Below are 12,723 nucleotides of genomic sequence, written 5' to 3' on the forward strand. Positions count from 1 at the left end.
CAACAAGCTTTTTTGTGTATGTTGTGATTTTTCTAGGCCAATTGATGTTACCCTAAGTCTGAAGGATCTACATTATCCAGATGAAGACCTTGGGACTATATTATTGTCTGTGCTACTGACACCAACAGACCAAAGGGAAGGGGTAAGTGTGTGCTAAACATGTTGGAAAGTAAGTGCAGATTTCCACCCTGTTTTTGACCCAATGCATGTAACCCTTGTGAGTGCTCTATCACCAGACAATAAAATTAAAAAGGTTTTATTAATGTATATAAGGTCCTCCTTTTCAGTATTTATTTACAGTTTCTGGTCAGTTTTTGTTATTAAGGTGACTGCAGATCCCAAACTTCAGATCATGTTTTCCCATCATGATGTTGGTATAGTCAGGATTTTGAAAAAAAAAAATCTAAACATACATGCTAGGTTTATTTTCAACAAGGAATTTTGGATCTAGTGCTGTGCCATTCAAATTGCAACATTTCGGGGCTATGGCAGTGGATTTTCAAAGTAAGGTAACAAAACAGGCAGGTTGCTCTATGTAATTGCTGGAACGTTAAGGATATTTACCTAGAACAAAAAAAATGTATGCTGTGCTTTGTGTACCCCTCCATGAAAATGTCATGCCTGGGGCAGAAAAAGTGGTCAAGAGCAAGAAACTGAATCAAAATAACAAAAAACAAAATTATATAGTATTTGGAATTTTCCACGTGCTTGTATATGTGTACACATTATTGGATGTAGCAGGATAATACTCTTTTTGAATCCATATCTATTTGCTTATGTTCCCACTCATTGCTCGTGTTTTCTGAAATTTTATTTTCTGTAGCTTTGTTCTTAAGTTGAATTTGTATATATGTCAGAACAGGTACATTTTTAAATGTACCTCCAGCCAATCTCTCTCTCTATTTATAGCATGGGGAAAGGTTGACACAGTTGCCGTGTTTGTTTTGCTTCCTCTGCCCTTGTTCATAAGATTTCACATCACTTTCTGTTTCTGTGATCATTGGATTTTGAAAAATTTGGCTGAAAAATGTGGAAACAAAGATTGGCAAGAAAGCTTCAATTGAGATACATTTTCCCTTCATAACTCAGGAGTGAATTTCTCATCTGGGGGTAGATTTCTCTCACTTCTTCTTGTCCCACCCCTGTTTTTAACTATGAGCCATTTATAAGTCAGATGTCAGTAACTCAGTGACTCTCTGTATATCATTCTCTCATATATATATATATATATATATATATATATATATATATATATATATATATTCTCATTACTAAATAATAGATTATAATGCAAATAATGTTACTTGAAGTTTTGAAGCCATAAAATATCAAATACATGATGATTCATTTTCCTCCTCTATGGATATAGAATAAATCTTCCAAATTAAACTTGGTTCATTTTTACAGGATGGCCTAGAAGTTTAAAAGAGAGTAAAATATGTCTGGAATTTTTGCCTTTTTGATCTCCTGAAATGAATCGCAGATATTTAGTTTGACCCCCATTATCTTTTTTTCAGAAATAAAATAATAAAATATCAAATAAGTTGTGATATTTTGAAATAGAGAAGATCTTATTTTTGGTTTTTGGTAACTTGAAATAGGGCAGATGAAGTTTGCAAGAATCTTTATGACACGTTTAGTATTTTTTTCCTGTGTACTAACATCAAATAATTCTAGGCTTAATTTCTTAAAATGCTATATGCCTTTATTTATTTATTTACTGTATTTATATCCTCCTTTCTCACCCCTCTGGGGACTCAAGGCAGTTTGCAACAAGTTAATTTAATGCCATCATACAAGTAAAACAGGAAATCATAATAACTGATCACTACATATAACTATGACTTAACTGCACTAGCCATATCAACTGCACTAGCCATATTAAGCTACCAAACATGCTATAATGAGGCTCCTTGGTTAGTATCTGAGTTAACCAAACTGGGGTGCTCCTATGGCTTGAAATGTATGAAGAAAGGGTTTCTAATGTTCTAGAGTTGGTCATTTTGCCACATATTATAGAAACCATTCATTATGAAGCATATCAATTCCATCAACCCCCTTTTTATTACTCCTGAAGCATGCTAACATATCTCCTTGAACCCTTTTATATAAGCTGAGCTGAAATTGTGTCTTTTTTCCTGGGGAATACCTGTGGCCTGGGAACTTTTTTTGGAGCTGTTCAGAGATCTCAGTTAATGAGTTTAAACCAACTTGATGCTCATTGACTGGTAGGGTCACCCACCTTAGCCAGAGTGACCTGGATGAGAAGTCTTCAGTCTAGTCGGGTGGTGTAATAGATAATTAAGTGTTCCAGCCAGGAGAGAGGCCTGTGTGAATTGTCATAATTTTATGGGGATGGTTGGCAAGGCTCATGGATCCATGATTGGGTGACCAGTGTCTTTCACGCATTGGAATTGTGTGATGATCTCCAGTGGGGACTTGAGTATGGCATGGAGATGATCCTGTCCAGCAGGGGGGAGGCACTTTACGCACATGCCCTGGTATCTGCATAGCATGCTAGGGTTCCATCCATTTGGACCATCTTGTACTGTCCCAAGGGATCAATATGTGGATTTGTTAGTGTCTGAGCCCACATGTATGCCAACTCTATCTACAATTGTAACCAAGAACATTGTGGCCTATTTCTTCTGACTTATATGGTATGTGATGTACTATGTGGAGTGAAACCCATCCCTGCACATCATGCTTTTTATTGTTGTTACTCAATTTGAAAAGACTAGTTTCATGGCAAAATCCAAACTTGACAGTTGACCAGCTTTTCTTGCCTTTGATGAAGCTAGCCCAGCAGGGAACAGTGACACATGGAATGATATTGGCAGCCCCAGTCTGACTTACAGTTTTAATATGTATGTGATACCTGTCATGTAGTCCTTTTAGGTATCACTGTGTCTTTAGTTGGTTGCCATATTTAGGACCAAAGAGGAATTTTGAGGAGTGTCAGAATTGATTAAGGATCATGTCCTTTTGTCACCTACTCTGTGTTGTGCATCTAGGATATGAATTTTAATAATGAAGTATGAACCTTGTACTCACCGGACCAGTATCCATTGTTTCATTTATTCACTAACAAAATATGCCCTCTCTAGGTTCTTCCACAAAACTCTGTGGTGTTCTTGGGCCAGAAGTCTTTCATTTCAATAGAATTCACTATTATCTGTGGTTTTGTGTATCCACACAGTCTGGGGATGTATCCTCTGTAAAAGTACAGTGGTCATCCTGTATTCTTAATGTTGATCGTACTATTCTGCACTCTTTTGAACTGGACTAATTGACTTTTTATTCATTGTATTGCTATGCCTCTTTGAATCTGAATAGCAGGTGGGAGCTTAAGGTTGAAGTTCCTGGTGAATATGTTTGAGTCATCATGTGACCACTTAGGTCCCTTCTACACTGTCCTTATATCATAGGATCTGATCCCAGATTAACATCTTATCCCAGATTATATGGCAGTGGAGACTCATATTATCCAGTTCAAAGCAGTTAACCTGGGATAGAAGGGAATATGACCTCAAGGAACTGATAGGTGGACTGAATCAAAAGCTAGCCAAAGCCATCGTGGCCTACCAGGACTTCCTACCTACATTTCCAATTTAGAATTTTGGCTGAGATGGAATAGGACATTGCCTTACAGCATCTTTTAGCTGAAGTGTTTCACTTTAAAAATGCCATTAATGGGCAACCTCTACACTCACAGTATTTATTAGTAGCTTTGGGAATTACTTTCAATACTACAGACTGGTTTTGTTTTATTAATATTAGGTCCATTTTAAAATCCAACTTTGCTATCTTTATTCTTGGGGTGAGACAATACGTTTACATGGAATACATGGCATGATTGTTATTATAGCTGCTTGTAATAAGTAGCTGACTTTTAAAATAGTAAAGAAGTTAGCATTTGACTATATTACAATTAGCTAATTCTGTGATTCGAACTGCATGAGAGATCTAGATGTAAACTGCAATCTGTCATCAAAAATGTATACCCTGATGATGCTATAATAATTTAAACCTACAAATAAGAACACAGTTGGATCAGTTTGTGTAAACAGCCATCCAAAACATTAGCAATTATATGTCTGAAATTATCACAATATCATTCTGATATTGGTGTTATTTATTCTTGATTTTGTTCACTAATAGTCATAGTTGCAGTTGCACTAGTTCCAACAATTCTTAATTGGTTTTGCTTTAGTAGCGGAACACATATAAGTAGACCTGAAACGTCAATTTCTTCCCGGCTTGATTAATTTGTACACACAATCTCCAGAATAAATGCTAGAAGCAATGGGAGGTATTGAACAGATTTCAGTCTCAAATCTATACACACTTTCAAGGGAGTAAATCCTCTTGAAAGTTACGGACCTTCTTCTGCATAGATATGCTCTGCTTTAAATCTAATAAGTGAAATGTTGAAACTTAAATGCTTCACAAATTTATTAACTTTATGTGTTTTATATTAACAAGCCTATTTTTACTTGCAATAATGCATGTCATGCAGTGTTCTATTACTTTAATCGTAGATAGCTCTGTATTGCCCGTGCATGTTTTTATCCATTGTGTTCATACCTTTCTGAAATGAGCATGTTCGCTTAGCTTTTGAGTTTTAGCAGTGTTCATTGCAAAGAGATTTCATCATTGGAGAACTCTGAAAGCACTGCGTGTTCATCCAGTTCATCCAGTTACCTTCTGTTACAGTCAGTCTGATTAGTGTTAGAATATGTAAAAAGTAAAACCTTCAGAAATGTGAGCAAATTGAGGGATATGACAAGTGTGAATGTATCTTTGAAAGTAATATTTACATTACTTTCACAAGCAACAGTTTTCTATAATTTTGGAGAAAAAGACTTTGAGTGGCATGTATTTAAATATAATTTTCAAATGCAGTATAAATTTATGTGTCATTCATTTCTGTGCAACTTTCAGCTTGCAGATTCCTAGTTGCGAATCCAGTAATAGTAGGTGCCACCTTCCAAATACATTGCAAAAAGAAAGTGAACAACATACTGACAATATATTTTGTAAAAGAAAGTGGGGGAGAGATAAAAGGTCCTTGTCTTCCGTAGTTTTGTTAAAAAATGTGCATCAGTATGTATGTCTGTTAATATACAGGCTTATATATTCTCAAATCTGAAATAGAATCAGATTCTTGTTCATTCCTCATTTTTGCGAAGATCTACTTCAAACATGTCAACCCTACATTTTAATTCAATAATTTAACTTGGGTGGACAAATGTGGGGAGGTAGAGGACCCTTAGAGAGTTCTAGAGTCCAAAAAATCAGACCTGGGACTGTGTAGAGCCCACAGACCCTACTTTGCTAACGTCTGCTTTACCTAATGATTTTTTTTTCATGTCAGGAGCGACTTGAGAAACTGCAAGTCACTTCTGGTGTGAGAGAATTGGCTGTCTGCAAGGACATTGCCCAGTGGATGCCCTGATTTTTTGGATCCTTGTGGGAGACTTCTCTCATGTCCCCACATGGGGAGCTGGAACTGACAGAGGGAGCTCATCTGTGCTTTCCCCGGATTCGAACCTCCAAACTGTCAGTCTTTGGTCCTGTTGACACAAGGGTTTATCCCATTGCGCCACCGGGGGCTCCAAATTATGCAGTACCATTATGATGCTAACCTAACAAGGAATGTTTGTATTTAGTGCTTTACTTTTGACAAATAGTATTTCAATGTATAAATGAAAAATAATTCCAGAGTCAAGCTTCAGGAGTTAATATCTTATTGAATGCTGGCAGGATTGGGATTTTCTGTCTCCTGTTGCAACCTTACATTGCACCAAAACCTTGTTCCATAAAGTTTCCTTTCCCAGCATTCTGGAACAGTTTTTCTAAGAATGCATAAGTATGGGCCTGGGGAGAAATCCATTAAACTTGTGGCACAGTGTGATTTTTAAGAAATTACTCATTTTTCCTAATATTAAACAAATACTATCCTATCCTACAAATACTATAAAATTGACTCTTCCTCCATAATTTAAGGCAATAACTCGGCCTAAATATCCCCATAATCTACTCTTGAAGTTATGATTTTCTTCTGTCTTCTTTATTTAGCATTTTTCTTCCAACATACTGAACAAATTCAAGTGACAAAGGTCTAACATTACTTAACACTTAGTATACTCCTTCTACCCCTATGACATAGAGAGTGTAACTTCTAATAGCAGGTATTTGCAGTCAAATGCATATGTGTGTGTTGCAGTTACCAGTTTCCCAAAAGGAAAGATTCAGTTTTTTGTGGTCTCTTGACCTCACAGAAGTTTTCATGCTTGTGGAATGGGATGTTGTAGAGTTAAATTCCCACTCTGGCAAATTACACAACAAGTCACCAATCCCATCTCTTCCAGGAAGGAGCCATAATTCATTTTCCAGGCTCCTTTGATATGATTTACAGTTCAAAGGATCCTTGGTAATGGAGTTAATAACTATTCTTCCTGAGATCTTGGGGACTGGGATTATACCTGTGTACAGAACTCTGTACACAGTGTCCCACCGTCCCACCACGTGACAGTTGTCCTGCCTGCAAGGAGCACCACCTTCTGTCACTTACAAGTAGGGGAGGGATGGAGAAGGCAACTCAGATAATAGAAAAGCAGCTACTCTCAGCTTGGTTGTGGTATGAGGAGAGATATTAAACTACACTGACATTTTCTTCCCCCCAGAGGCTCAGAGTTGCTGGATTTTCAGAGTCTTAAATGTTTCTTTCCTCTGTTAAGAATGAGCAGCAGCAGTACCCTTCTCAGGACTGGATAGGCAGTAATCGTGGAAAATGTTTTGCCAGAACTCAAGAACAAATCTCTGTGCTTCTCCCAGAAAGGGATTTACGCTTGCATATAAGAAGATGCCAGTCTATATGGCATAATCCAGGTTTGTCTTGCCACCAGACCTTTTATTCTCAGAGTTCATTCCATGTGCAAAGGAGAGTTGCACTCATAAATAATATTTATGGAGGAAAGGCCCTAGGAATTTTAGTTCTATCATATACCAGTATTTATATTGTGCTATATTTCACAGAGCTCCCAGAACAATTTTCAGTTTACCTGTTGTTACTTTAATGATGCTTCAGCTATTATGGTCGTATCAGTCCCAGGGTTAAAAAAAGAAGAAGTATTTTTTTTCTCCTTGGTTCATAATACTAACAACTTACACAGTGAAAGCAGAGCTTCAAAAACTTCATTTTTGTTACTTAAAGTAAAGGTAAAGGTTTCCCCTGGCATTAAGTCTAGTTGTGTCAGACTCTGGGAGGTGGCGCTCATCTCAATTTCTTAGCCGAAGAGCCGGCATTGGCCGTAGACACCTCCAAGGTCATGTGGCCAGCATGACTGCACGGAATGCCATTACTTTTCCAAGAAGCGATAGCTATTGATCTCACATTTGCATGTTTTCGAACTGCTAGGTTGGCAGAAGCTGGGCCTAACATTGGGAACTCTCCCTGCTCCCCAGATTCGAACAGCCACCATTTTGGATAGCAAGTTCAGCAGCTCAGTGGTTTAACCCGATGCACCACCATTTCCCAAGCTGCAGGGCCATGATGATTGGAAGATATTGTAACCTATAGTCCAAAAGAATAATATTTCCACACTCCTAGATATAACAACATGCAATCACCAGGTAGACCATGATTTTCAAATGATATGCACTATGTATGATATCATATAAAATAATAAAAATACAATGCAACGGCAGTATACTGCAGCTAAATTGTATGTTCTTTGAAACACCACACACATATGTGCATTTTCAGCTGGTGCTTCCAATGATAACAGTGAAAAAAGCAACTGGACATTAGCTGGAAGGCAAGTCCAAAGCTAGGCTCCCATCACAATGAAGGCCTTACTATATCAGATTGCCTTACAGAGCACGCTCATGTATTCCGGAAGAAACATGTTTTGTTCACACTTTTATAGGTCTTCTCCATGATGAGGTTATTGAATTTTGTTTTCCTTTCTCTTACCCATGGCACTTTAGTTTGTTTTGAGGCAGAAAATGCAACTTTGGTAGGGGCAAAGCAGAACAGTAACATGAACTCTATATGTGAATTTCCTTAGTGCCGCTCTTCTTTCTCTATTACTCTCAGGCATGTTCTTTTAAAAAAACAGAATCTGTAATAATCTATAATAATTTTATGGCAACCTTTTGCCATTAAATTATTTCAGCATGCCAGACCTATTGTTTCCCTGTTGGGGTTGTTTTTATCAACATAGTTTAATTTTTAATCAATCCTCTAATTGATACTAAAATGCCTTCTGCCTGTGCATTTTAAAATGGTTAAAATATTCACGTGATAACTATTTTGAGCACAATTTTAATTCAGTGCCATGACACTTTTTAAAAGCAACTTTTAAAAAAGTTACTAACTCAGTGAAACAACCATATCTCAGTTAAAAAGAAAGCACTTGAGTGCAAATTAAATAACTAATTTTCACAGCAGGGTTTAAATTTGCCACTTCCCTATTTACTTGGCAAAGTCATACTTATAATGCCAGATAAGTCAAGCAATGGTCTGACTAGGTTTCATAATATCTGGATAGCCTCATTCTTCATTTTCTTTGGAAAGCTTTCGTTTTAAGTCCTTCAGAAAATCATGAAAAAGATGTTTCCCATCTCTTCCATTTAAGGAAAAACAGATTACAAAAGGTTGTTGTTGTTTTTTTTAAAAAACCTGGACGTACATTTGAAACAATAGCAAGGAATAGTAGAGCAGTACTATAACATGTGGAGGGATCTTCATATGGTAACACTTATTACTTCATTCACTTTAATAATAATAATAATAATAATAATAATAATAATAATAATAATAATAATTTTATTTATACCCCGCCACCATCTCCCCAAGGGGACTCAGGGCGGCTTACATGAGGCCAAGCCCAACAACACATCAGTAAAAACAAAACAAAACAGCAAGTAAATAAAACAGTACAATTAATATTATTTACATATAAACAATAATACAGATAATTTAAAAGATGTAATATTTTTTAAAAAATAAATACTGGGTGTGAACAGAGGTAGGATGTATCTAAGCAGGAGGGTTTTAAAAGATAATGTAGGGAGACCAACCCAATGGGTAGTAAAGTGCTTCTGAGGACAATTGCAGAGAATTAATCAGAGCAGAGCATTGTTTCCTTATTCAGGGAAGGCACACTGGAACAGCCTTGTTTTCAGGCTCCTCCTAAAGACTGCCAATGTGGGGGCTTGTCTGATATCCTTGAGGAGTGAGTTCCAGAGTCAGGGGGCCACCACAGAGAAGGCCCTCTCCCTCATCCCCACCAATCATGCCTGCAAAGGAGGCGGGAGCGAGAGCAGGGCCTCTCCAGATGATCGAAGAGATTGTGTGGGTTCGTACACAGAAATGCGGTCATGCAGGTAGGTGGGTCCCAAACCATTCAGGGCTTTGTAGGTAAGAACCTGCACCTTGAATTGGGACCGGAAAATGAACGGCAGCCGGGGGGTTGACCGCTCCCTATAAGTATGTATGCAGAAGGTTAGTTCTGTTCTATTTGGAGCAGGGGCAGCTCATCTTTCTGAATAGACCCCTGGGCCTCTTCCTCAAATTCCAGCTGTAGTAACACCACTGATAAGGAGTAGGATTTTTGAAAGCCTACTTTCAACAACATCCAAAGGACACAACCTCAGTTGTGATTGAGTAGACTCTTTGCACCCAATTCATTGGTTGTTTCAATATTATTTATTTATTTATTTAAAAAGTTTATATCCCGATCTTCTCACCTCCGTAGAGGGACTCAGACCGGCAATACTCTCCCTTGCTGTTGCAGAATAATTCCCAGATACAGTTTTCTATTGAAAATTTGAGGTGGTGCTTACTCAGATGAGCTATAACTAATCATCTAAAAATACCAATTTTAGTTCAATTTAAACACCATGATTCTTTTTAATAGCTTGTCAAGACCATTGTCATTTGTTCTTTCTTTTTGATTGATCCCAAACATCTACAAGTTACTTCAGCCCCCCCCCCCCCCCCCCCCATTTTCATCTTGCGATCCAAGTTGTGCTTTCATGTGAATGATGCCTGCAGTAGTTGTTTGATTTCAGTTTTGTGTAGCTGTTTGGAATGTACCTGACATCTCAGTGAGTGCTTTCATCTGCACGCTGCTCCTTGGGAAGACAACTGGCCTCCTGTGTGAATGAGTAAAAGGTTATTTAAAAATGCTCTATTTCGTTTACAGACAATGCTAATGAGGAAGAGTTGGAAAAGATCAAGTAAGGTAATTCTTAGCATGTGGTCTTGAGAAGAATTGTGATATTTTTGTAGATTGTCACTTGAACTGAAAGTTGTGACACATACTGTTCTCCTATGAACCTGTTTTATAATAACTTTGATAATGGAGCAGAACTTTACTAAGGAAACATCCTTTGTTATATACATTCTGGTCTTTTAAAATGATCTCCATTACAAATCACCTGTATATATCTGACTAGAAAGATAAATTCATATTAAAAGCTGTCTCATGCAATATGTATATTTTTCTTAGTGTTAGTACTTTTAGTATGACAGAGAGTGGAGTGGATACAAGTTAAAATGCTACCGTGAGGTTCAGTTCTAGCCTATTGTTATCTGCTTAGACTTCTTTTAATTGATCCATGGGTTATAAATTATTAAATAACAGGTATTGAATAACACAAATTTTGCTGGTGTGTAGAATATCTAGATAGGCCTTTTATCATGATATTCAGGATTTCAACTGAAATCTTTGATTTGCTCTCGACATACGCTAGCTCTGCTTCATCTGCTATTATGAAGCATAGAAATAAAGCCTAGGGATGGCTACAAGATTGCAAATCTAATTCCGCTTTGTTTAGATAACTTTTCCTTTGAAATCTTTCTCTTTACATGAATAAAGAAAAGCATAAAATTATTGAAAAGACAGATCTTTTCACACCCTGAGGGTATAGAAAAGGAGATTTTAAGTTGAAGAGTTCATTCAGGCTTCATGAGGAAATTATTTATATGCATATTTTTATTATGTTCATTAGATTTATTTGAGAAAATAGATAAAGATTGGCATAGCACTTTATTAGCATACAGCTTTGTTCTCAGTGCTTGTTATTGGCTTTAAGGTGTTTGGTTTGGTAGACTCTGTAGAACCCAACCCTTTATTTGCTTCACTCTGTAGTTACATTAGCATGTATAGTAGTGGTTCCCAACCTTTTTTTGACCAGGGACCACTTTGACCAAAGATCACTTGATCAGGGACCACTCTCCAACGTTAGTGCCAAAAGGGTTACGAATTAGCTTTTGGTCAACTTTAGATTCGGTTTGGTTATTTGGGGTGCTGATTCAGAAAATTGGATAGACCACATCAGCTCTAATTTCTGATACAAAAGAACTTAGACCATCCAGTAGTCACCATCTGCCCGCCCACAGAAAACCATATTTAATAAGCCTCGGTGCTATAAGAGGGTTTAGTGAGATCAGTTGTTCTCGTTGCAACAGTGCAGTAATGGTGAAGCCATGGACCATATTTTAGTTCTTGCAGACCACTGGTGGTCCATGGACCACAGGTTGGGAACCACTGATTTATAGTCTAGGCTTTAAGAGAAGTTGAGCAGCTGTCCTTATTATTTAACTAAAATAACAAATCCCTGATGGAGTTTTCAGAAGTGCTAAGGGCTGATGTGTAGCCACAGGGCAGTTGTTTTTCTTGTTCACTTGCATCCTCTTGATTACTACAATGTATTGATTGAGTACGAAAGCATCAGGCTGTGGCTTGTAGCTGTTCTCATGATTGTAATAGCCCATTTATCACTCACTATTTATGTATGAATCTATCCTACATATATAGGTTTGCTGTTGGCCATGCCTGTATAGTAAGGGTGGGAATCTCCATATATTGGTAATCCCAGTTGCTCTAGCCATCTTGGCTAATGGCAAAGAATACTGCATGTTGCAATTCAGCTACTTTTAAAGTATGACACATATCCCAACCCAATTGTATAACCTGATTTAAATAGACACCTCTTTACACTTCAATATTTTGGGACCATTCAAAGGGAATAACCAGAGAGCAAAGCCAACTGATTTACATGTATGAACCAGACCTTGGAATAATACAAGCTATGTATTATTTGTGGGGAAAACATTTAAAGTACAAAATAATATCCTCAATATTTTCAAAAACGATGTCCCTTACAGGCAAAAGGTATTTGATGTACTCATGTATAAGTCTAGACGTTTTAGCACAGAAATCAACACCAAAAACCTGGCTCGACGTATCCATGGGTAAATCTGAGTACTGAACTCTTATTTTAAAAAAAGGAAACATTCTGTTCTCTGTGCAGAATGGCAAAAAGTCAAGAGCTTAGTCCATGGGTCATGTAAAAATCTATAATGTTGGTCCCAAAACCTACCCTTGACTTATACATGAGATCCACTTATACATGAGTGTATATTATGGTATGTGAGTTGGCTCCATCATGAGCCCTCAGTACTTTGTATGGATGGCAAAATAATGGAGGTAGTGGCAAAATATGACTCCAAAAGAAAATGAAAATAGTTAATGTTGTATCTAGTTTGTTTTGAAATCCCAAATAAAATAATTGCAACTGGAATTACAATTTTATTAATGCAAGATGTGTGTATTAAGAAAACAGCATTATTTAGAAAGGGAGAAAAACATAGATTTCAAGAGTTCTTAATACTGATGAACAGATTTTATCAATAGTATTTTGCCA

At 37.1% G+C, this 12,723-nt stretch overlaps 1 protein-coding gene across 4 annotated transcripts in view; it reads left to right on the forward strand.

Moving 5' to 3' along the window:
- The window catches only part of MCTP1 (multiple C2 and transmembrane domain containing 1), a 232,711-nt gene that overhangs the window by 100,411 nt on the left and 119,577 nt on the right, over nt 1-12,723 (forward strand). For 3 of the 4 annotated variants that reach the window (XM_067464541.1, XM_060761792.2, XM_060761794.2), the window contains exons 5-6: nt 37-142; nt 10,218-10,256. In XM_067464541.1, the coding sequence (XP_067320642.1) occupies nt 37-142; nt 10,218-10,256 (145 nt within the window). The remainder of the gene's footprint in view (nt 1-36; nt 143-10,217; nt 10,257-12,723) is intronic. The other variant, XM_060761793.2, reaches the window with a different exon arrangement.

This window comes from Anolis sagrei, chromosome 2, assembly GCF_037176765.1.
Source record: "Anolis sagrei isolate rAnoSag1 chromosome 2, rAnoSag1.mat, whole genome shotgun sequence".
NCBI classification, from domain to species: Eukaryota; Metazoa; Chordata; class Lepidosauria; order Squamata; family Dactyloidae; genus Anolis; species Anolis sagrei.